General features: G+C 37.1%; 1 protein-coding gene across 1 annotated transcript in view; it reads left to right on the top strand.

Moving 5' to 3' along the window:
- Positions 1 to 24,562, top strand: part of USP45 (ubiquitin specific peptidase 45) — a 55,627-nt gene that overhangs the window by 8,235 nt on the left and 22,830 nt on the right. The window contains exons 2-8 of the mRNA XM_032216175.1: positions 2,247 to 2,356; positions 2,722 to 2,891; positions 4,157 to 4,260; positions 5,603 to 5,703; positions 18,776 to 18,927; positions 21,329 to 21,424; positions 23,309 to 23,439. Coding sequence (XP_032072066.1) covers positions 2,257 to 2,356; positions 2,722 to 2,891; positions 4,157 to 4,260; positions 5,603 to 5,703; positions 18,776 to 18,927; positions 21,329 to 21,424; positions 23,309 to 23,439 — 854 coding nt within the window. The 5' untranslated portion in view covers positions 2,247 to 2,256. The remainder of the gene's footprint in view (positions 1 to 2,246; positions 2,357 to 2,721; positions 2,892 to 4,156; positions 4,261 to 5,602; positions 5,704 to 18,775; positions 18,928 to 21,328; positions 21,425 to 23,308; positions 23,440 to 24,562) is intronic.

Raw genomic sequence — 24,562 nt, 5'->3', positions numbered from 1 at the left:
TGTGCTACAATTACTGTAAATTGCATTTGTCACTATGGATGACAGTTTTATTATAATTATTTTTAATATAATAATTAGAGTCAGCATAGCAATGAAGATGGATAGGGATCCTAGGACAATCTTTTTACTCCATTATGATCCATACTGAATAATGTTGATATTGGCTTTGTTACCATCGTTTCGTGTACTAAAGATTTATATAGGAAGCACATTGAGTTTAAGTCATTATTAAGTAAGATTTTTATGTATCAGTTAGTAGAGAAAAAAGTCAAGGAGTATGTGTGCTAAAATATTAAAGTCCAGACAAGGCTGTTTTCCAGTGACTTTGTAGACACAACCTGTGCAATTTTTTTTGGCAACACTACAGAGGTGGTTTTTGGCTGCTGCCTTCTTAGAGATTATTTCTTTGACTTTGCAAACAAGCTGACAGCTCCAATATTTCTTAGTGATTTCTCATCCAAGTTCTAATCCGATCCAATCCTGTTTAGCATTCTGAAATCAGTTGAAGTTAGATGTTTTGCTGTTACTGGACATGATATAAGCAATTACATATTCTTTTCCTCTCATATACCCACCCTTCAATTCATCCTCCACCACCACCACCCCGCTGCTTAGTTACAGGGTCCACTTACTTGCACTGCACTTGCCTGGATCACAGCAACATGAAGCCTTCAGTGCATGCTCCTGAGATTAGGAATGAGATGAAGGTCACCTAAGTGGCTTCAGTGCCCTGCTCCCAGCCCAACAGTTTAATCATTACGCTCAGTCTCTCTTTTCTTCTCATATACAACCTATAAAAAATAAATCTTTTTGGTAAATTAGAATCTGTAAAAGCATACTAGAGTTGAAACTGGAGAAGTGTGGGCTGGTAGCTAGATAGTTGTTATAATGATAGGAGCAGAGTTGATACAGTAGGTTCCGACCAGTTCTGGAGAACCGATAGCTGAAATTTTGAGTTAACCAGAGAACTGGTAAATACCACCTCTAACTGGCCCTGCCCACATCTATTCTCTGCCTTCCAAGTCCCAGCTGATCAGGAAGGAATGCGGATTTTGCAGTAATCCCCTGTCACACCCACCAAGCCATGCCCACAGAACCGGTAGTAAAAATTTTTTGAATCCCACCCCTGTTTAGGAACCTCTTTCTTTTCTTTCAGAAGGAAGAGACATTTTATAGACTTCATACTTGTTTTCCTATGGAGATTTCAGGAAGGAACCTTTTTAGGCATATAATGTTCATTTTGTGTGCATGCAGTCTTCTGATTGATTTTTTTAAATTCATATAATTCTTGAAATCAAATTTGTTCAAGAACCCAGTATTTTTTTTTCTGACTTCTCTTTGAAACTAGATATTCTCCATGCTTTTTGATGTTGTTCTTTGTATAGGAGAAACTCCTTTTCCATACAATTTCCTCCTATGGAAATTCAAATGTATTTTCTCAGTCTTATGCAAAGGTTAACATCTATAATTATTTTAAGACCTGTCTATTTCGGGGTGTTGTTGCTAAGATAAAATAAAGGGCAGAAACAATATATCACCTTGAACACTTTGTAAGAAATATGAAATAAAATGAGTTGAGTTGAGTTGAATTTCAGAAGTTTTCATTCTGCTGTACATTCTGCCTCTGTGTAGTTGCCCTTCAATGCAGGGTATTAAAAGAGCCAGTTTGATGTAATAATTAAGGCATTGGACTATATACTGGGGGGCCATGATTTCTAGTCCTGCCTTAGGCACCAAGCCAGTTGGATGATCTTGGGCCAGTAACTCACTCTCGGCCTTAGGCAATGGCAAATCACTTTCGAAAAATCTTACCAAGAAAACTGCAGGTACTTATCCAGGCAGTCACTAGGAATTAACACTGACTTCAAGGCACGCACACAAAATAATAGATATTAAATAAGAGTCACTGAATTATGTTTTCAAATGATACTTGAGCTTAGGTTAGAATGATTCCATTTTGATTTTATTTCAACCATTTCTGGTTGGAATCACTGTTATTATAATTTACTGTCTGTTCTTGGTGTAGCTTATAATAAATATTTGAAATTGCTATGGCAAGTCAAAGAGAAGATTTTGCTAAAAAATCCGAGTTGGTATTTGTGCTAAAATTGGACTCTTTATGTTGCTTTGCATTTTTATAGTTTATGTTGCTTTCTATGCTTATGGGAACTAAAGTGTTTGCCTTTTACCAATGCATATCTCATTTATTTTTGCTCTATTCTTCCCACCCCTCTATTTTTTTCTAGCAAATAACTGATGAGGGTAAAAGATCCATCAAAGGTTACCCATGATAAAAATAAGAGACAAAAAAAGGCAAATCAGCATCAGGATGAAGATTCCTCAGATGACATTACAGGTGAAAAAGCTGGATTTGGGGAAAGCTAGAAAGAGAAAGAAGTGACAGAATAAAAATGAAGATGCTAAGAAATTTTAAAAAACAACAACAATCAGAAGTAGAATTATACTTTGAGAGAAAGACAGCAGAAAATGTATTAGCCTATCAAAAAGTTGCACTTCAAACTTATTATTGATGCTGCTTTATGTGGGACAGATATTGAATTATGTGAGGAATCTTAAATCTTATGTTCTTAAATCTTAAAACTTAATAATGTAGTTTTTTATGCTGCAATTTTAAAAATAAATTCTTATTAAATATTTCTTCCAGCAATTATATATGTCTCAATAATTTGAAACTTTTTTTAAAAAAAATCTTCAATGTAGGATTAACATGCCAACATGTGGGCCAGGCAGTTGATGTCCATCATGTGAAGCGAGCAGTGGCTCAAAATGTTTGGTCAATATGCTCAGAGTGCTTAAAGGAAAGGAGAATATATAACGGTGAACCAGTAATGCCTTCTGATATATGGCTTTGTCTCCGATGTGGCATTCAGGTAATTAAAATTATAAAATAATAGCTTATGCATCAATCCTATGGAACAAATACAGCATCTGGGAATTGCTTTGCAAAAACATGTTAAGGAGAGACAGAACAGAGGTTTTAAAACACTCATGCCTAGTGTGAAAAATATATAGAAAGTGTTCATTCTTTAACATTATTAGAACCCAGGGTCACCTGTGGAATGGGTGCCTAATGCCTAATTACAATGAGTTTTTGAACTATTAAAAAAGACACATTTTTTAAAAAATACACAAAGCATTGTTAAACAATAGAATTCACTGCCACCAGATATGGCACATGGTCCCTGTTGAAGTGAGAAAACAGGCGTTTGTGGGAATTTTAATAGGCTTTAAAGACACATTTTAGATCAGGATTTTATTGTTGATAATTTCATGAAGTATTTATTATTTTAATTTTTAGTATCAGTTCTGATTTTATGTTGACTTTATTTTATGATAGTTGTCCGTAAAATAAATATATCTTGGTGTGATTCAGTCATGTGGGTTTTAAAAGGGACTAGACAGAATCTTGACAGGTAATTCTGATAGTCATGCATTTCTTTCAGAAACAAAGGCAAAGTATCAGTAGTAAGAGAGGGATATTATTCTTCAGTTCATGTTTCTGAGCTTCACAAAATTATCTGGTTGTCTTTGGCATGATACAGAATGCTGGATTAGATAGGCTTTTGGCCTGCAGTCCTTATCCTATATGAATTGCTCTGTGAGAGATGTGCAGTCTCTTAAATTTGATAAATAAATAGATGTTTGTTATCTGGGTCATAGAGCATCTCATTGCTTTTGTAGAGTTCTGTTAAAGTATCAAAAACCAGGAATTGGGACTGGACCTATGGAATTTTATGTATTATGGGAGCTGAATGTAACACTTTAGTTTTTAGTTAGGAATATGCAGCAGCAGCTTCTTTCATAGACCTTTCGGGTCTCACTGTTTTAAGAAAATGCTAGTATACTTACAACTTTGCATCATAACCAGGAGGAAATGTAGCTGCTATTATATTTCTTGGGTGGGTCAGAAAAGTCATTTTATCTATGATGCTGGTCATTTGTTATGGAAATGGTTGAGTATGAAGGAGACAATATAATGGTTTCCACAATTTCCATATTCAGACAAGCTATGCTTGTTGAAGTATGTTGATGTTCTTTAAAAAAAATGGATGGGTCCGTAGCTTGATGTAGAGCAAAACATACTTGCTGCTTTCATTGTAGAATATAATTATATATTTTTCTCAATGGTCTTTAGGGCTGTGGTCAAAATTCAGAAGGCCAGCATTCTGTAAAGCATTTCCAGACTGCACGGGCAGATTCTCATTGTATTGTAATCAATCTTAGTACATGGATCATATGGTAAGTTAATATGCATTTTGAGAGAGAAAGGTTTGTACATGTAAAGGTAAAGATATGCAGTTAAACATTTAGGTGTATATAAGTGAGTGTACACATGAAATGAAATAACTTTATTTTAGTTGCTACTGTAAGTAGCCTTAAGTGTCTGCGTGTATGTGTGTGTGTATGCTTCATAGTTTGTGCAAGTTATTATTACAAGAATTGTAGTTAAGAATGATTAAAGATGCAAATTAGCATCATATGAGTGTACTAGAATTTATATTATTTTATTTAATCATTCTTCAGGCTGGTTAGACCAAATGCTTGTTTCTTATTCATGTTTTTTTCAGTAAGTCAAACTAATTTATATACTACTAAAACACTTGTGTCTGTAACCTTTAACTCGGTGAAACAGTGCATCATAGGGCAATCGTTTTTTTGAGTGAAGATACATCAAATGGCTAACTTATAGAATGCATCCAAAATCTGGGACCCTTGACTTCTGTGGGATTGAACTTTGGCAAATTTCTGGTCACTTCAGTGCTAAAGTGCAACTGCACCACCGCCCAGAGGTTTAGTAAATCAATCCTGCCATAGTCTTCTGGAGACTGGGTGGACTAGTTATACCATTGGCTGCCAGAGATAGTCAAGCCATGGTCAGACTGGCAGGAAATTGGAACTTGTTCCTGTTCCCACTGCTTTTTTGACCTTGGCCACTATGTTTCTCTGTTTAGATAAAGAAATAACTTTCAAAACAAGGACATAACAGGTTACGGGTTGTCTAATAGTTTGTTAAAATATATTTATATTTCAATAGTAGTAAGTACTTTTTGAAATTTGTTATATTGCCTTTAATAGTTATTAAAGGCAATATTACTTTAATAGTAACAGCCAATCCATTTTTGATTATTCTGTTATTACATACTTTTTTGATGTACTACCCCTATTCATGTTCTCCTGATCTCCAGATTTGTACTATGAGATCATTGCAGGATGCAAAAGCCAGTTACATAGCGAGTGAAGTGGGAAAGAAGTGAATACCTTCCATTGTCTCTCTGGTCACTTATGGTTTCTTCTGAACTAAGTAATATATTCTTATTAGTGAATGGCACAAGCAATGTGTTTAAGATGAAACTGCTTCCTTTTTTAGTCTTTAAAATAAGCGAGCAAAATAGGAACTACAGTATTTGTTTAGTTCTAAGTTTTAGACTCCTCTAGGGCAACATCTGAATTATATTAGTGGAGTTGTGGCCTATCCAGTGCTCATCATGAGCACTCTAGATTTTAGAATGTCTGCATATGGCTAGTGTCATAAGAATGTCCTTGAGAGTTATTGTTACTGCATTTAAATGCTTTATTTCAGGTGTTATGAATGTAAGGAGGAACTCTCAACACATTGTAACAAAAAGGCTTTGACACAGATCGTTGACTTCCTCCAAAGGCATGTTACTAGAAATGAATCAAGTAAGTTACCTTGAGACGTTTTATGTTAGTATGATGTTACGTATCTTGTTAGATACATCAGAAAGATGAAGTAGAATTAAAAAAAACTGCATGATGTTACAGCACGATAAGCAAAGTTTAAATAAATGACTGAATTATCTTTTGGCTAGTAAGCAAAGGTCTCCTTTCAAAAATAGTTTGACCACTCATCACTTGCTAATGATGCAGTGGTTAACTTCTAAAACAAAGTTTCTAGTCTTCAATGTTTGCCAGATATATGAGTTTTGAGGGACACTTTATAATGCTTTATAATGATAGAATTTAACAGTAGAGAACAATATTATAAGGGTACATATTGGATTGGACCAGATTTAATTCTACTTTTAATAGCAACTTGAATTTATGGGATTTAAGAAAGTCATGCTCAGATCCCATATAAATATTCTCTGCCTGATTCAACCGTTAGTTCATGTTTTGTCCTATTTATGCTGTAAATAAGAACATGTACTTTATTTGTTTGTTGAATCTGATATTCTGTCTGATTAGCAAAAAATTCTCACTGGTTTAAAATATACGAAAATAATTTTAAAATGAGAGATTAAATACAGTTAAAATAGCATTAAAATAAGTGAAACAAGTAGAATTAATACTTAAAATTAATACTTTTAATTAAATGTTCTAAAATATGGTTTAAAGGACTTGCCTAATAAAATGTTTATTCCAAAGATCTAGAGAGGCAACATAAAGCAACATACTGAGTTGCTGCCAAAGAAATTTGGGACAACTATAAATATACTCCTTGCATATATTCAATAAGCATATAGAAATTCATATAGAAGAAGGCATTCTTTCAAATAGTCTGAAATTACGCTGTGTAAGACTTTAAATACAACAAACACCACTTAATATTTGTTTTCACTGAAATTAATTTGCAGTTTTTACCCAAGATGGGATTAGTATTTATGTATTGAATTTGGATAGGATTTATACTTTCCCTCCTTACTTTTCAGATAAAAAAACTTGAGAATTAACTGGACAGGGCATTTGGAATTCCAAAGCATTAGAATAGGGCAAAGATAGACAGTAGAATTCTGGGTTGGGACTGTGGACAGGATATCTGTCCACTAAGCCAGAGTGACAACTTAAAGTTCAGTTTCAACTCGCTTCCTCAATCAACTTGACGGCTGTACTAGAAGAGGGCAAGATCACAACAAATGAATAAACGAATGAATGAATATGGTGGTAGTCCAAATCACAGGAGTATTTTTGTTAAACTACTTTTTGTAAAAGAGATTAGGAAGGAGTTCAAAAATTGGATATCTTGATGGAAGATGAAAGAGGTAGAGGGGGAAAAAGTTGATTTTTCTAGATTTACATTATACTTGGAACAGAGATGGGTTGCTCCCGGTTCGGCCAAGTTCAGGCGAACCGGTAGTAGCGGTGGTGGGAGGCTCTGCCCATCCACCTGGATGCTTCTGCACATATGCAGAAGCGACACGCACATGGGAGCATGGCCAAACTGGTAGTAAAAAAATTGGCAACCCACCACCAACTTGGAATATCTGCTAGCACTGCAGTAGCCCATTGCTTAGAAATCCCAGGTTATGATTTCCTGAACATGAAATTACTCCATGGCAGAAAATGAATTAAAATGTGTTTTCTAGAATGCAACAGTTGTGCTAAATAAAAAGTGATAATGTATTTTGCAGAGATTTAGATATATCACTACTGATTTTTCCATGTAGTGTTATGCAGGAATGAGAAGTATAATTAGCTCCAAACCATCTAGAAAATAATATCTATCTTAATATGTTATTTTTGTATGTAAGGTTTTATATACTCTATAGTTGAGGAATCAAGGATTGTAGTTCTGATAAAATGCTCTAGGGTTGGATAAGTGACATTAAGAATATAATAGGAAGTCCATTTGGCAATTGGCTGGAATTTTTTTCATAAAATATTTAATTCAGTAAAAAATACCTAAGGCCAGATGAATGGATGCTGGTTTCATATTTGGGTTGACTAGATAGAACCTGGTTTATGGGTAAGGTGACCAGATTTTCAGATTGGTAAAGAGGGACACCATTGACGGGGGGGGGGGGGGGGGCTTTATTAAAAATTTTATATTTTGTCAAAAGGTCCCCCCAGGACACTGAAACCATCATAAATACAAATCTGTTGCCAAACAAAATTTTGATCACGTGACCATGAGGATGCTGCAACGGTCGCTAAGTGTGAAAAATGGTCATCAGTCACTTTTTTCAATACCATTGTAACTTTGGTCACTAAACGTTTTCCCCCTCCTCGAGACATCTCACTTCTTCCTTCCTTCATTCCTCTTGCTTATCTACCTTCACCTTATCCGTCTTCTGCTCTTTCCCTCTCTTCCTTCCTTTCTCCTTCCATCCTCTCTTCTTTCCTCACTCACTCCCTTCCTCCTTTTCTCTTCCTTCCTCCGTCCATTCTTTCAGCTTCCTTTCTTTTGCCTATCTACCTTCTCTGTCTTTCTGCTCTTTCCCTGTCTTCCCCTTTCCTCCCTCCCTTCTTTCCTTTCTAGTTCCATCTTTTCTTCTTTCCTCTCTCCCTCCCTTTTTCTTTCTTCCTTCCTTCCTCCTTCCTCTTGCCTATCAACTTCATCCTCTTTGTCTTTCTGCTCTTTCCCTCTCTTCCCCTTTTCTTCCTACCTCCTTCCCTCTTTTTTCCCCTCCCTTCTTCTTTTTCTTCCTTTCTTCTTCCATCTTCCTCTTTCTCCTTCCTCCTTCTATTCTTTCTCCTTCCTTCCATCTTTTTCCTTCCCCCCTCCCTCCTTCCTTCCTCTCCTTCCCCCCTCTCCTTGGGAGGGGTTGGGGGTGGGGGGGCAGCAGAGACCAAATAAAGTCAGAAAATCTTATTAAAACTTTCCTATTTGTTGGTTCACCTTGCTGCGAACTTATAAACCAAATCAGGGGAAATTTTGCAACCGAGGGTGCTGCAAGGAGAGGCAGCCCTGCCCCAGTTTTGCAAGGAATGAGAAACGGTGCTTTAATCCAAAGCAACTGCAATCGGAACCGCAGACAGGGAAAGAAAGAAAGAAAGATCCTTATAGCACAAAACCCACCTTAGCATGGTTGTGAGAACATAGGTAAAACAAAACAAAAAAAAGCACAGCGTCCCTCCGCCCTCTGAATGGGACTCAGCGTGACTCTGATTTGAATACAAGGACAGCCGGGCGGGGAGATAAGCACCTTCATTTGCATTCTCTGCGACCATGATGCTTTGCAAGGAACATTCCCCGGGCTTTTTGCAGATTTTTCCTTTCGTGCTTAAAAATAAAGAACGGGACTTCTTTAAAACGCCACAGAATGAGCTTTCAGCATGACAAAAATGCAACCTCTTCCTTCGTCCCCCTCCTCCTCTGTCACTAACAGCTGGGAGCTCAGAAATCGGAGCGAAAAGCCAGTTCTCCATCTCTTCCCTCTTCCTGGATTCACTCTGAAGTTTTAAATCTCCCTTCTGTGCATAAACACTCCCTCCCTCTCTCTCTCTCTGTATCTATTTGTCTCTCACTCTCTGTGTGGCTCTTTGCCTCTATCTCCCTCCCTCCCTCTGTCTCTCTCTCTGTCATTCTCTGTGTGTCTCTGTCTCTCTCTCTGTCTCTCCTCCCTCCCTGTGTGTGTGTGTGTGTTTGTGTGTGTGGATCCCTGCCCCCGCGGATGGGGTCCGGACTAGTGGAACCTCCTCTTCCTCCTTTTTAACCAGGCGATCTTTGGCTGCTGCACAATCCCAAGGGCACGGGCTGCCCGGTTTGCTAAATCCGGTACGGCTTCAGAGAAAGAAGGCGTGCGAGAAAGCCCCCCCCCCAATCCCCGCTGCCTGAACGTTTGAATGAAGGAGGCTGCAGGCTCCTTTGTCCTCGGCTATGCAATTTTCTTTCATTCTCTGCTGCCCAAACGAGTGAATGAGGCAGAGGGAGAATGAAAGGAGATTGCGTCCCTTCTGTCTCCCCCGTTGCTCAGAAAAGCAACTCCGGGAAGGTCCTTTGGTGGCAGCAGGCGTCCTAGAATCTGCCTGCTAGCAAAGGACCTTCCCAGAGTTATTTTTCTGAGCAACAGGGAGACAGAAGGGACAAAATACCGCCCGGCTGGCACAGGCTGGGGGGGGGGCAGGCTTACTTCCGGGTCCGGTCACAAAAATCGGGACTTTTTAAGAACGCTCCGGGACATGGGACAAATTGTGCGAAAGCGTGACCGTCCCGTGAAAATCGGGACGTCTGGTCACCTTATTTATGGGGTGTTTAAAATGTTTAAACCCAGATACTAATAAGAAATCCTGGTAGACTAGAAAACTTAAAGCACAATCTTCTGCTTGTCTCATCAGAAAGAAATTCCAACCACTTTATTAGATCTTACTTTTTAATAAATATCCATTAGATTGTAGCTTTTCCACAGAATATTCTACATGTCTGCTTGAAGTAAGTCACATTGAATCTAATAGAATTGATTTTAATAGACATCATGTTTGTTGATCAGTTATATGCATATTACACAATAATACCGAAATAAATTAGTGCATCTCATCTCTTTCTAATAAGAAAAGCTCTTCTCTTTGTCTTAAATCTCTTTAAACACATAATGCAAAAAGACAGGATATAAATATATTTCATAACATACATACTATTTATACTATTTTATGTATTGTCTTAGAGATGTTTACTCTCATGAGTGAGTGTAGAAAAGCAAACTCTGCCTATCTGTGCATGTTATCAGAAGTTTTTATGCTTTTAAAAAATTTGATAGTTTTAAAAGTCCTAGCTGGTTTAAAAAAATATTAAAATACAATTAACTGCCTCTCTGTCTTTTTTGGGGGGTTAAATATACATTTAAATGCAGCCTTTCATTGTCTGTTGAATTTATTATTGATATTATTGATTTTTTTAAAGAAGCTTCTTTATTACATATAATAAAGAATTTAAATGTAGCATTATTCAAGCATAATCCAAAGAGAACAAAAAGAGCACTGAGCATAACCAGCAATTCAAACACTGCTTTTATGATGATTTTTAATTGCATATGATTTGTTCTTTTATTTTATATCCAGTAGAACATGCAAACTGCCAGTAGCTATTTTCCTTTAGATGAAAAAGATATTTTAGTGCACCATGTTACAGACGGTTCCTTAAAATAAGTAAAGAAACAAACAATGCTTGTTTTATAACAACATGCATTTGCTAGAAAAGGGTTATGATTATGATTCTTTCTCAAGTACCGTAGGCCTGTTAATAATGAGACACACTAAATCTATAGAGCTTAGCTTGCTTGTTCAGCTTCAGACTAATCAATTGGGAAAAAAAGTATGGGAAAAAACAGCACAGATTTTCTAAGAAATATATTTTGAGAAATAAACCAAAAGCAAAATTTTTCTGGTTGCCAAGACCAAGCACAGCACCCTGATCTCTGCTTCCCCTGGCCCCCACTCTTACTCAACTTGCTCGCAAAAATGGGCAAATGACATTATTGCTCCATGACTGACCAGGAAATTAAATTAAGTAATTGAGTTAAGCTCAAGTGTGGGGTTCTCACCCTCCCCCCCGCCCCCAAATGCTGGCAGTATGTGGACTTCCCATCGGATTTTATGTTTTACCCTGCCCAGAAAGTCTGCATTGTCTCTTTTTTTCCTCTTCCCCCTTCTCTTCTCTTCTCTTTTTTTCTGAAAATCATCTGTTTGCTTAACAAGTCAGGTTTGACACAGTGTGGAAGAATAAAGCAAGTGTTTTGTAAAGAGTAACTACCCAGCATTGGCTAGGTTGTTTTTTTGTTTTGTTTTTTGCAAAAAAGGAACTGGCCCATTATACAGCATTTGCCAGGAAAGCAGGTGCAATATTGTCATGATGGCACACTTGTGAGTTTCACATGAACCTACTGCACATGTAGTACACAGGAACCATGCTGTGCTGTTACAGTTTTGACTGTCTGTTGCCTGGGAAAGAAGATTAAAAATGCAGGTTTGTTTGATCCCTGGAAGCAGACAGTCCTATCCCTCCCCTTAGTTATGCCCCCAGTGCATCTTTCAGTTAATGGGAAGAGAGGGGAAAATGTTAATTACCATTCAAAAGTAATTTCTACTGGTTGCTCTGAGATCTACAGAATCCTTTTATTCTAATTTTCAGTACCAATGGATTTCTACAAAGGCTGTACTTTATTTTATTTTATTATTTCTAATTCAGTAATTGCCTTTTTGCCAGGCTCTACGTTTGTTTTGTTTTTTTAAAAAAAAAACCAAGGAAAAAAGATATTAGGCTATATCTCTGGTACCCATAATTACTAAGGTCTTTGTATGAATACCAATTAATTTGTGAATTAAAATAAATGCTGGTTCATTTTAACAATATTTTGAAAGTTTGGAATATTTTGCATTGCATTTTATCAGGCCCTGGTTATCAGGCCCTGGAGAATTATATAATTGTTTGCCTAATTTTTATATATTTTAAATTAAAATATTTTACAAAATTAAAAAACAAAATAAAAAGTAAACCATTACATCCCAGCAGTTATTGTTCTTTGTTAGGAATTATGAAACAAATTTGGCAGGGATGTGTTATTTTGTGGTAATTAAATGTTCAAAGGAAGACAGTGTCAGCTCATGTGTTAATTTTTTCTTACGATGAGATTAAAATTAAAGATTAATAATTCCAGTAAAGGTTCTGAAACTTGAAGTTGCAGAATAGGACCTCAGCAGATTTTACAGGCAGTAGTTTTAGAATGGATTTAAATATACCAGGTTAAAACATACAGTTAAATTTTAGGATTAATTGCACCATGATATTTTAAGCAAATTTCTGCCAGCCAAATTGTTACACGGTTTCTTTCACATTTTCTGCTCACCCCACAGATCTACTCCCACAGTGTTGAGGAATTGTCTGAAGCAGTTTTCTGGATACATTTGTGGCTATAAGAAGAGAAGCTCAGGAAAACTCCCCATTGTATAAGCTAGTTTTATATTCCATAATAAACCCATATGCCTCATGAAGTTGCATGTAGTGCCCAGGAAACTGAAGTGTAAACCCGATTTATTATTTTTCTTTATAAGAGGCAATATGTGAGGAACTCTGCAGGGATTATGTTCTTTAGTGTCTCTAAAAGCAGAGCATCAGGTTAACATTTCTGTGGTTTTGTTAAACTAGCCTAGCTATGACCATTGACATCTTTCCTAAATCTCGAAGCCATTGAGAGCCATTTTAAGGGTGCTCACTTTGAGTTTCCCAAGTAGCCACTGTTTCATTTATTTAAATGGGGAGGAAGTTGTACTGGTAGGCATCGACTTCATTTAGTGACCCTTTGAAATGGCACTGAAAAAAGTAACTTATGACAATTTTTCACACTTATGACCATTGCAGTATCCCCATGCTCATGTGATTAACATTCGGATTCTTGACAACTGGTTCACATTTATGACTGCCCTAGGGTCATGTGATCTCCTTCTGACATGCAGAGTCAATAGGGGAGCCAGATTCACTTAACAACTTTGTTACTAATTTAACAGCTTCAATGATTCACTTCACAAATGCGGCAAAAATATCGTAAAATGGTGCAAACTTACTTAACAAATTTCTTAATAACAGAAAGTTTGGGCTCAATTGTGGTTATAAGTTGAGGACTACCTTATATAAGGCTATTTACAGTGATTTTCATTTTTGTCCTAGAAAAGATATGATCTTGCTTGGATGGACATTATTTCATTCAATGCCATCACTGGATTCAATCTTACAGCTCTTTTTTTCTCTCTTCCTCCTCCTTTTTATTATTTTATGATACTGATTCATTAATATAGTTCATTATTATCATTGTTAATTAGTTTTGCACATAGATTATTACTTTTAAAGATCTTAGCAATGCACTCTAATGCTGTAAGATGTGAATTTTATAACAAACAAGATTGATATAATTTTGCAACTGAAATATTCAGTGGATAAAATATACTGACTTTTTAATGTTTAAAGATGGAAAATATACAATGATTAAATAAACATAGTGAACAATTGCTTTTTAAAAAACTTTTGTGCCATCTGTGTGTCCACTTAAATGTCTGTTTCAGTGAGATTTAAAGGAAATAAGAGTATAGTCAGAAACATTGCTGTTAGTTAAAATGGATTAATGCAGGCTTTAAGGATAAATATTTGGCTAAATACATGCTAAACTCACAATAACACAAGAATAGAAAAAAGATAGGTGAGAAGTTAAATGAATGTTGTAGACCTGCAATTTCATTTTAGACTGAGGAAACTCCAATTAATGCTGTGAGATTTGTTTTGAAGTAGCATACCATTATTCTTTTTTCAGTGCAAGTGACTGGAGCATGTGATTTTATGAACATTTATTTGAAACTATTTTTGGCTTTTGCATTGTTTCAAATCATATATATTTTGGGTTTTAGATCAATATACTGTGATTCTGACTATTGTGGTTTATAAACAATGGTTTATGGCTCAGTAGATATGAAACCAGCCAACTGAGGTTTATTCAACAACCCATGACTATACACACATATTTAGTACAAGTCATAGACTTCAATAGGACTTACTACCAAATGCTTAGTTGATTTCCATGTACCTGAACTAACTTCATTAAGAAATAGGGCATACTATTTTCAATGCACCTTCTCCCTGGAAAGTATGTTTGGGATTAGGCTTGAGTTAACAGATTGAAAATTTTGTTTTATTCATTAAATTTCTATGCTGCCCATCTCACTGATATAGTGACTGAGATTCAGATATGGAAAGATGGGATTTTATTAAGGTTGCCATTAAAATAATGTCCTTCTAAGATTGCATAATTATGGTTTCTTATATTTATAATTATATGAGCGCTCTGGTCTTGTAATATGGTTTGTTTGATCTTTGTGGTTTTGTGGGGAGGCAGTTTCAGGGGGTCGGTGTGTTTTATTTTTCTCCTGGATAATTCAGGGTTGGAGATTCAGTAGACAGAACCTCCCTACTTGTGTGAAGCTGTCATTTAACCATGAAATGAAATGCTTTTATTAAGTTTGCCCTGCGGATATGGTCCGCTGTGGCAGGGTTGCCCATATTTGGTGGCTGTGCAAGGAGAGCCAGGTGGTGCTGCAAAGCATCGCACAGTGAAGCGTGGACAGATCCAGATCTGACATTTGTCATCTTGCAGTGCTGAAGGGGAGTTAAAATCTGTTTTTCCATATGCTTCTGTTTTAATTTTTGCCTGCAGTTTTGTCCAGATGGCACACTGAGCATTGTTTACTTTAAGATGTTTTCCCAGATGTTGTTGAATGCCGATGGATAAATGCAACAACTGTGGTGCACCAATATACAAATTAAGCATACAATTTAGGCTTCTGTCAAAAAATCCAAATATATTATATGTACTTTAAAGGAAAATATCAGTTTCCTGTGGTTTTTTTTTTAAAGATGTGAGTCATGTTGACATAATAGATAGATGTCAGACTTGGTGCAGGAAAGAAAAAGTTTAAATTAGTCACAAAAATCTTAAACTGATACTACCTTTCATATTAGCTATATCATAAGGGATTGTTAAAAGACTATAAAATGAATGAAGTAAGGAAAGAAATCCAAAGCAAGGGTGCTTGCTTGAGTTTACATAAAGATGAAACAGAATTATAATTAATCATTAATTTTCAAAGCACCAGTTCTATCTTTCTTGCTTTGAGAATTCTAAAATATTGCAAGTGGATTTAAAGTTTTATGATGGGAATTACTTTTCAAATCTTCCTTCTTGCATGATTCCAAATATAGCAATAGCATTTAGTCTTATATACCATTTCACAGTGCTTTACAGCCCTCTCTAAATGGTTTACAGAGTCAGCATATTGCCCCCAACAATCTGGGTCATTTTACTGACCTCGGAAGGATGGATGGCTGAGTCAACTTTTAGCCTGGTGAGATTTGAACTGCCAAACTGCTGGCAGCTATCAGTTAGCAGAATTCGCATGCAGTACTGCATTCTACCCACTGTGCCACCACGGCCCATGCTGTTTTTTGTCCATCATTACCCTGAAGCAAATTTACAGGAGGGACCTGGGAACTTTCAAGGGCATTATTTTAGTTTTTCTCCTTGTTATGAGGCATATTGTAGACCTACATTCTGAACAGAGAAATATATATTTTAGGTTGTTGATCTTGTTGCTGACTGTTTCTTTAGGGAGCAGTCCACAAGGAATGTACTGCTATTGTATAAAGATAATTTGGAATAGAGAGAGATTGCCAATGCCTTTGACAACATTTACCTATGAGTCACAGGGACAGTGGCCTAGAGGTGAAGATGCACACCTTGCACTTGGAAGGTTGAGAATTCAGTCATAGGCAACAACAGATGTTTTTCTATCAGGGCGCAAAGAGAAAAATATCTGCTGCTTATTCCATGTAGCTGTCAGGAAGGGCATCAGGCATCCATTAAGTCCATTACTAGTTAACATCGGCATGAATTGTTGGAAAGTACTTGAAATATTATATATGACGTTAATTTTCATATTTAGTTCAGGACCCATGAGACAATATGAAAGTTGCAAGTTGAAATCTAGGCTGAATAGCATATTTCAGGATTTCTCATTACCTCTGCATTAAAAAATTTCTAATTTCTAATTTCTAATTTCACTGCAGGTAGCAAGTATCTAGATCAGGGATGTAAAATTCAATTCATTGAATTCATTCATTGAATTTTACAGGGTTGTTTTACCTCAGAGGAGAGACCAGAAGTGGGCGTGGCCAGGGTAGGCATGGCCAGCCCAACGTCACTGATGTTGGGGGGGGGGGCCTGTGGTGGCCCAAGAGCTCTGCCAGAGAAAATGGGCTCCCGAGCTCCATTTTCGGCTGCGATGGCCTCCTGCAACCCTCTGCCAGTGAAACCGAGCTTAGGAGGGCTGCGTGCGGCTCTACCGAGCTCTGTTTTCACTGATAGAGGCACCATGGGCCTGTCCTTTGCTGTTTCAAGGGTGGCCCCACGTGGGCCGGATCTGATCCCTTGCCTTGAGTTTGATACCCCTAGATTAAGGAGTTACAGAATTATGTCATGGAGACAATATAATATCTAGCCAATTGCTTAAGGCAGTGATGGCTTGCGTGCCATAAGCAGGAGGAGAGCAGGGGGGTTGTGCATGGGCGTGCCATACTCATAATGCAATGTGCAACCCCTCAGCATGCATGCTTGCATGACAGGTGCAAACCCCCCCCCCATTTTTTGCATGCTTTTTTCGCCCTCCCCAGGCTCCAGAGGCTTTATAGGGACCCGGGGAGGGTAAAAACAGCCCCCCCGGAGGCCCTCTGGAGCCTTCAGCAGCTTCCCTGATGCCTCCGGAGGGCAAAAAAATGAACCTACGAGCAAACTGGAAGTCACTTCCAGGTTGCTTATAGGGCCGGTTTTAGCCCTCTGGAGCATTCAGGAGCCCTCAGGAGGCTTCCCTGGAGGCTCAGAAGGACAAAAAAACGACCCTACGAACAAACCGGAAGTTCCCATTCCTTGTTCCTGAACTTCTGGTTTGCCCGTAGGGCTGTTTTTTTGCACTCCAGAGGCTTCAGGGAAGCTTCTGAAGCCTCCGGAGGGCCTCCCGGGAGGGGGGGTAGGGGAGGCTGTTTTCACCCTCCCCAGGCTCCTATAAAGCCTCTGGAGCCTGGGGAGGGTGAAAAATAGCTTTAAAAAGGCTGAACTCAGCTTGTCAGCACGTGCATGCACGCTGGCTAGGTGACAGGACAATGCCTTGCATGCCCTGACAAATGGCTCCACAGGTGGCACGTGTGCCATACGCCATCCTGGGCTTAAGGTAATTAATTTTTGCTCACTTACTAGGCATAAATGTGAAGCTGTGGTGTTCTTTATTTACTTATCTTGGAGTAAGTTTGACTTAATGATTTCATCTAGGGTGCTTAAGCTTCTGCTTCATAATTCTCATTTCCAGATAATGCTGACATGCTGTTTTCATAAAATAATTGTTTAGAACCTGGAATATATTTCAGAATGGTACAAATTTCATGCAAAGCTATTTGGTTTACTATATGCATCTCCTCTTATATTGTGTAATAGTTCAAAAGCAGGAAGATGAATCTCTTGGGTATGTTAAGAAATATTCAGAAGTTAGATCCCAACTAATTATTGGAATGTAGCTCCATTGAAAGCAATAATGTTTTAGTTATTTATTCTTCCCATTGATTCCAATGGGAATTAAGAATAATTACCTTGGTCTGAAACCAATCCAGAATATTACAGAATATCTTGGAAAGTAAAACTATTTTTTGAAGACTATGAATTTCTTAAACCAACCCAATAAGTCGTTGTAGAAGTAAAGAAATTGCAAACTGGACTTGGGATTTTTAGTCTTTTTATATGTGCAAAATTAGATGAAGTTTCCAGAAATATTTTTTGATCACAAGTTATATTTGGAGGCAGGATGTTAAGATGCTAATTGTTTTATGTGTCTTAAAAGCTGGAGCCTAATACAAAGAACATGATGTAATAAACTCAATTAAAAAGTACAGACTATTCTGTACCTCATTGTTCGGCAGATTTTTCATTTTTTCAAGAGCTGTAGGCTCAAAACTTGCTTATCCTGAGGAATTCTGAAATCTAGAGTAGCAGGACAAGAAATTGGAAAATGAGTGGTTCAAATTAACTTCGCACACTCCAGCACTTTCTATATCTTAGAAACTAAAGGGCCAAAGACTATTCGAGGTGCTAGTATTAACCCAAAAAGTCTTGTGTTCTTGTTGATCCATCCCATTTTACAATTATTTACGAAAGTGGATCTTATCTTTGCTGTTAAAGAAAAACTATATGCCATTCTCTTGATCTTTCTACTCGATTTGTTTATACATATCATTTCTATGTTACAGATGAGCATAAACATAGTCTATACAACATAAATAGTATCTTCCCAACATAGGAAGAGTTACCAGTCAGAGCCTGAGAACTGATTGACTTTAGTTAGTAGCTGTTTCCAAACTCTTTGACTGAATCTCTTAAGAACGTAGTATCATTCCAAACTGGATGTTTATGGTGCTTTTGATATTTTAGAGTTTTTTTTAAGGTCAGCATGCAGTACCTTGTGTATGATATTTGATTCTTATCTTTTCTCGTTAAAGGTTCATCGTCAAAAATTATATGGTTACATGAAGAAAACAATGAAGCAAATGACATATTAAGAGGAAAAGGACTCAGTTCCAGCTGGGCATCTGTTCCCGTTAAAGGCATTAATAACTTAGGAAACACGTGTTTCTTTAATGCTGTTATGCAGGTAAAACTGCTCAGAAATCTATAACAAATCACAGAACAAAAAAGTAAGAGTGACTATGGCAATAAGCAGATCAAAGTATGATATGTTATATGGGTAGTTCATTCCCTTTTCAACACAAGTTGTGCAAAATTGTACAACTGGATATCTAGTTTACCTCTAATATTGCTCGAATGTTTTCAAGCAATGTCTAATATTTAAATGTATTTATAGAAATGCCTAGTATATACAGCTGTGTGAAAAAGTCCCGCATGCTTTCAGTTTTAAGCTCTATTTACATGTTAATCAACTTTTCACTCATAGAAACCACACAAAATTAGTACTTTGATGAAAATTTCTGTAGTCTGATTGAGATGCATAATTTTTATTAATATTACCAAAGTCTTTTTAAGGTTTTGAATGAGTTTATGTGCTAAAACAAACACAAACATTGAAAGTAGCCAATTAGCAGCGAGCTTTGGCTGACCAATCAAAATGCACAGAGGCTAAATCTATGAGCCAATCAATGTTGCCATACACTCTGACTATAAATAGGCATGAAAAGCATCGAGAAATTTAATTTAGCTCTGGCTAGGATGAAGGCCTTTGCTTTCACCAGTACTGAGCAGCGGCATCGCATCATTGTGCTTCATGAAGACAGTTACTCCTGTACAGAAATAGCCAAGAGAGTGAAATGCCATCGCCCCACAGTGAGCAGAGTGGTTGAAAAATACCAAATAACTGGTTCAGTTGATGACAGGCTCTGTTCTGGAAGACTAAGAAAGTTGACAAAACGGCAAGATCAGGCTCTGCAATGCATTTTGATGGCTGACAGGAAGCTCACCTCCAGATTACAAGAATTTGGGGTGAAACATGTGATGTAAAAGTGTGCACAATCACAGTGTGTCGCAGACTGCTTGCCAGAGTGCTCAAAGGCTGCAGGTATCGACTTCTAAAGCGTTGCCATAACTATTATCAGGCTGGCATGAAGGGAAAATTCCAAGCAGTATGTTGAAGTCCTGGAAAAGACCATGCTTCCTTCAGCTCAGCAACTTGTAGGGAAAGACTTTTACTTCCAGGATGACAACGCTCCTTGTCATCGAGCCAAGTCTGCCCAGCAGTGGATGAAGAAGCATGGTGTAGGACTCCTGGATTGCCCAGCTCAGAGTCTGGATTTGAACCCAATTGAGAACTTGTGGGACAAGATTGGTTACAAAATAAGCAAAAAGCATCTGAAGACCAAGCAGGAGCTGATTGAATCCATTATTGCAGCCTGGCATCACATTGTCACCAAAGATCATGTGCAAAGGCTTATACAGTCTATGCCAAAGTGATGCTGCCTGGGGATAAGCAATAAGGGCGGGCCAATTTCATATTTGTAACCATGTTTGGTTACCTAAACGGTCCTTTTCAGAGCCACAAACAATAAAAATGTTAACAAAACACTAGCATCGGCCTTAGTAATTGCAACATGTATGCCACTGGGTATGCATTGGTTAATCTGTTTTCATAGTCATTGTAAGCATGCATTGTAAGAATGCAAGAAAATTCACAATCCCCATCCAAGCAGCCCTGAATTGCAAAAAGCTTATGCTTTTCATTTAAAAACCACCAGCATTTATTTAAATATAACAATATTTGCATAGCAGTTAGCATAAAATATCATAAAATCAATGGCCTATCCAAAAAATGTCATAAACCATAAAGCGTGCAGGATTTTTTCACACAGCTGCAGGTATAAACTAATCCACAAAGAAAATTTTCAAGGAGAGACCAGAGATTTTCAGTTAATTGTCATTTTCTTGGTCTTGAGATTGCCTTTGAAAAAATACATACTATGAGATACAGGCAGCTACACAATAATTAAAATATCAAAAGTCTTGTTCAATGGATACAAGTACCATAATCCAGTCCAGCAACTGCCATGGAAGACCATTTACCGGTAGGCCTCGATTTAAGACCACAATTGAGCCCCACATTTTTGTTATATTCAGACATTGGTTAAGTGAATTTTGTCTCATTTCATGACTTTTTCCTGCCACGGTTGTTAAATGAATCACTGCAGCTGTGAAATTAGTGACACGGTTATTAAGTGAACCTGGTTTCCCCGTTGACTTTGCTTGTCAGATCACAAAAGGGGATCCCATGACCCTGGGTCACAGCAACCGTCATAAATATGAGTCAGTTGCCAAGTGTCTGAATTTTGATCACATGACCTTGGGGATGCTGCAATTATTGTAAAACATGTGAAAAACGGTCATAACTTTTTTCAATGCTGTTGTAACTTTGAAAGATCACTTAATGAATTGTTGTAAGTTGAGGATTGTCTGTATACACATTCTGTAGCTTGAAGCAACTCAATTTAAAAAAATCACTTTATTAGTCCAGTTGCTCATTATAGCTTTTTTTCCCCATTTCTTTTTAGAACTTAGCACAGACACACATGTTAAGTGAGCTAATGTGCGAAATGAAAGAAAAGGGGACAAAACTAAAAATAGCTCAAAGCCCAGCATCTCAACTGGTAAGCATTCTCTTGAACCAATCTCTGAGCATTACATTGTGTGGACACTAAGAATGATAAGGAGCACTCTTAATGTAATCATTTTTCTAGTGCATAATGAGTTGTGTCATTTTGTAGTTCACACTAGAGTTTGAATCAGCAGAATTATGCTCAAGGAGTATTGTAGCTGGGGAAAGATGGTTTTTCCCATTCCCCCCCCCCTTTGGATTGTGGGTTTGGGGGACCATCTGGGAAGGTGTGGCACCAAAGGATTCAGGAGAAATGTGGATGACAGAAATCATTTCCTTCCTTCCCTTTCTCCAAGCAGGAGTGTAATACATCACCATCTGTTCTCAGATAGAAAGTCTTTTTTTTAAACAGAGGATGTCCAGAACAGACCCTTATTCTGACTTCCCTAGTTGCACTAAATCACTGCTCAAACCCAGTGATTGCTATTTGGATACTTTGCTGAATCAAGCCTAGTTTAGTTTCTCTCTTTTTTTTCCTAATGGAAATGTCATCCTTTCAATTCCTCTAATCCATTAGTTTGTGAGTTTATCTACTGTAGCTGGAGTTGATATACCAGATGTTTTTAGAAAATAAAGACTTAAAGAATTAAATTGAAAAACCCTTAATGGCCCTTGCATATGGCTAAATATTTATTTATTTGATATATACCACCCATGTCTTCTAGAGAAAACTAGATATAATTATCTAATATCAGTCTTGATTTTTTTCCGCAAAATGTTTTTGTTAGATTTGTACTTTGTTTTTGATTTAGATTTGTATTAGATTTGTTTTTGGTCCTGTATATTATGAGTTACTGTATTGTTCGGATATAAGACGTTCTGAAGTGTAAGATGCACCTAGCTTTTGGGGAGGAAAACAAGGGGGAAAAAATCTGCTTCTGCCTCCCAGCAATTTGCCTTCTTGCAACAAACAGAAAACAGTACAGACAATATACATTGTTTGTAATGTTACATTTTAGACTATACTTGTACAGATGCTGTTAAAATTGATGTGCTTTCTGGAAGTATAGTTATTCTCTGCTATTTAAGAGAAGATACAATAGCACTGGGCCTCTTCAGTTCAAGCATTTATTTTAAAAAGCTTCTTCATTTTGTTAAGCTGTCTAGCACAATAATAAAGCAGTCTTTAAAAATAAGTCTAATAATTTGAACATTCTATTGGCATTTATAGTTATTGACTTACCTTCTTGCAGCAAACAGCCTGAATAGCACAAGAAAAAAAAATCTGCCTCTGCCTCCCAGCAATTTTCCTCCTGGAGCAAGCAGCAAGTTTCACTTTCAGTTTAAGCGCTCTCCCGATCATCAGCTGTTTCAGGCTGCAGGGATTGCTATAGTCTATTGCAGCCCCCGTAAGCCCCATTTTCCCCGTTTGATGCAAGGAGGTAAATTGCTGGGAGTCAGAGGCCAAAGGGTGGGGGATGGTGAGAGGGTGGGGCTATATTCAGTGTATAAGATGCACCCAAATTTTCACCCTCTTTTAGGTGGGGAAAAGGTGCGTCTTATACTCCGAAAAATACAGTACTCTATTATAAATGTTGCTTCGCCCTAACATTCTCGCTATGAAAATCATTGCCCATTGCAACAACAACACAAAATCAGCCTATTTTAAAGTTAAAATTATAGGTTTAATCAAAAGAAGTTCTGGAGAAGATTCTTCTTCTGTTACAGGTTTGCGAGATTCTTTAGAATAGATCCGGAAAACATGCCGGAAGGGGCAAGCTGGAGGAGAACTAGCAGAACTCCTACTATCTAGCAGAACTCCTACTAATAGAAGTATTTTCATATAATATTGAATTGCATGAAATGTTTAGTTTCAAGATACATGCCGGGGTTTACGATCGTGTATTAAAATATGTTGTTTATTTTTAAACCAAAGGATCCATTGGTAGTGAATCTTTCGAATCCTGGATCTCTGACTTCAGCCATGCTCCTGTTTCTTCATAGCATGAAAGATGCTGGAAAAGGTCCTCTTTCTCCTAAAATTTTGTTCAACCAGCTCTGCCAGAAGTAAGGATAATCTTCTATCAGTTGTAACTTTCAGGGAGAAAGTATTTACCCATATAAATTGAAAGTGATTTACTTAATATGTCTTAGTAGTTCAAGCAACAGAAATGCATTGTGCTGTTTAAAAATAAAACAGTAAGCATTTGCATTTTTTGTAAGAGTACTCTTTCCTAGATATTAATAACCTACAATAAGTCTAAACAAAAAGAAAGAAATTGATAATTTATTTTTCCATAGCAACTGTTTAGTGTTTGGTACTAATTCATCTATTGTTAATTTTGTTAGTGTTGCAGCTGTCGGACATTTTGTGAAGACAGATTGTGTGCATAACTACAGGCTCCCTTCTGTTTGTTTCCACTATTCTGAATATTGTGGATGCAGATTTTTGACTTATCTAGAGACTTAGCGGCTCATCAAACATTTATATACTTTTAAATAAAGTATTCTTTTACTTGTTGCGGCTGACAAATCGTGAAGTTGGATACTATGGTGCTCATACTCCTGATTGTATAGATTTCCAAATTATGTGAAATGTTCACAGAAATAGAATGGGTTATTTCTCATCATTGTTATAATTTTACTGCTTTAATATTGCTAAGTAAGAGTTTCCTTCATAAATGAATAATCATTAGGTTATTATTTAATGATTATCCTGGTATTAAAATATGTTAGTTATTTTTAACCCAAAGGATCCTTTGGTAGTGAATCTTTTAAGTCCTGGATGTCTTACTTCTTTCTTCATGAACCTGGAACTGAGAATTGACAATATAGTAGTTCCAAAAAAGAGAATAGATCAAGTAGAACTTTTCTAATATTATTCTTTTTAGATTAGGGGTATCAAACTGGTGGCCCATGAGCCAGATGCAGGCTATGCTCACCCCAGCTCTGGGAAGGGAAAAATGTCACGATACGTCAGGTGACGGCAGTGTGGCGCCATGAGTTTGATACCTGTGTTCTAGATCATTAGAGAGGGAGGATAAAAATATTATGATAAGTCTACACTAAATTCTCAATACTGTATCATCAGTCGTGGCAGCATCCAGATGTGTGGATTCAATGATTTTCCCAATCATGATCATTGCTATGAATTCTGGGAGTTGAAGTACTCAACATTTAGAAGCAACTA

This window comes from Thamnophis elegans, chromosome 4 (assembly GCF_009769535.1).
Source record: "Thamnophis elegans isolate rThaEle1 chromosome 4, rThaEle1.pri, whole genome shotgun sequence".
Lineage (NCBI taxonomy): Eukaryota > Metazoa > Chordata > Lepidosauria > Squamata > Colubridae > Thamnophis > Thamnophis elegans.
This window is presented reverse-complemented; position numbering and strand designations above follow the sequence as displayed.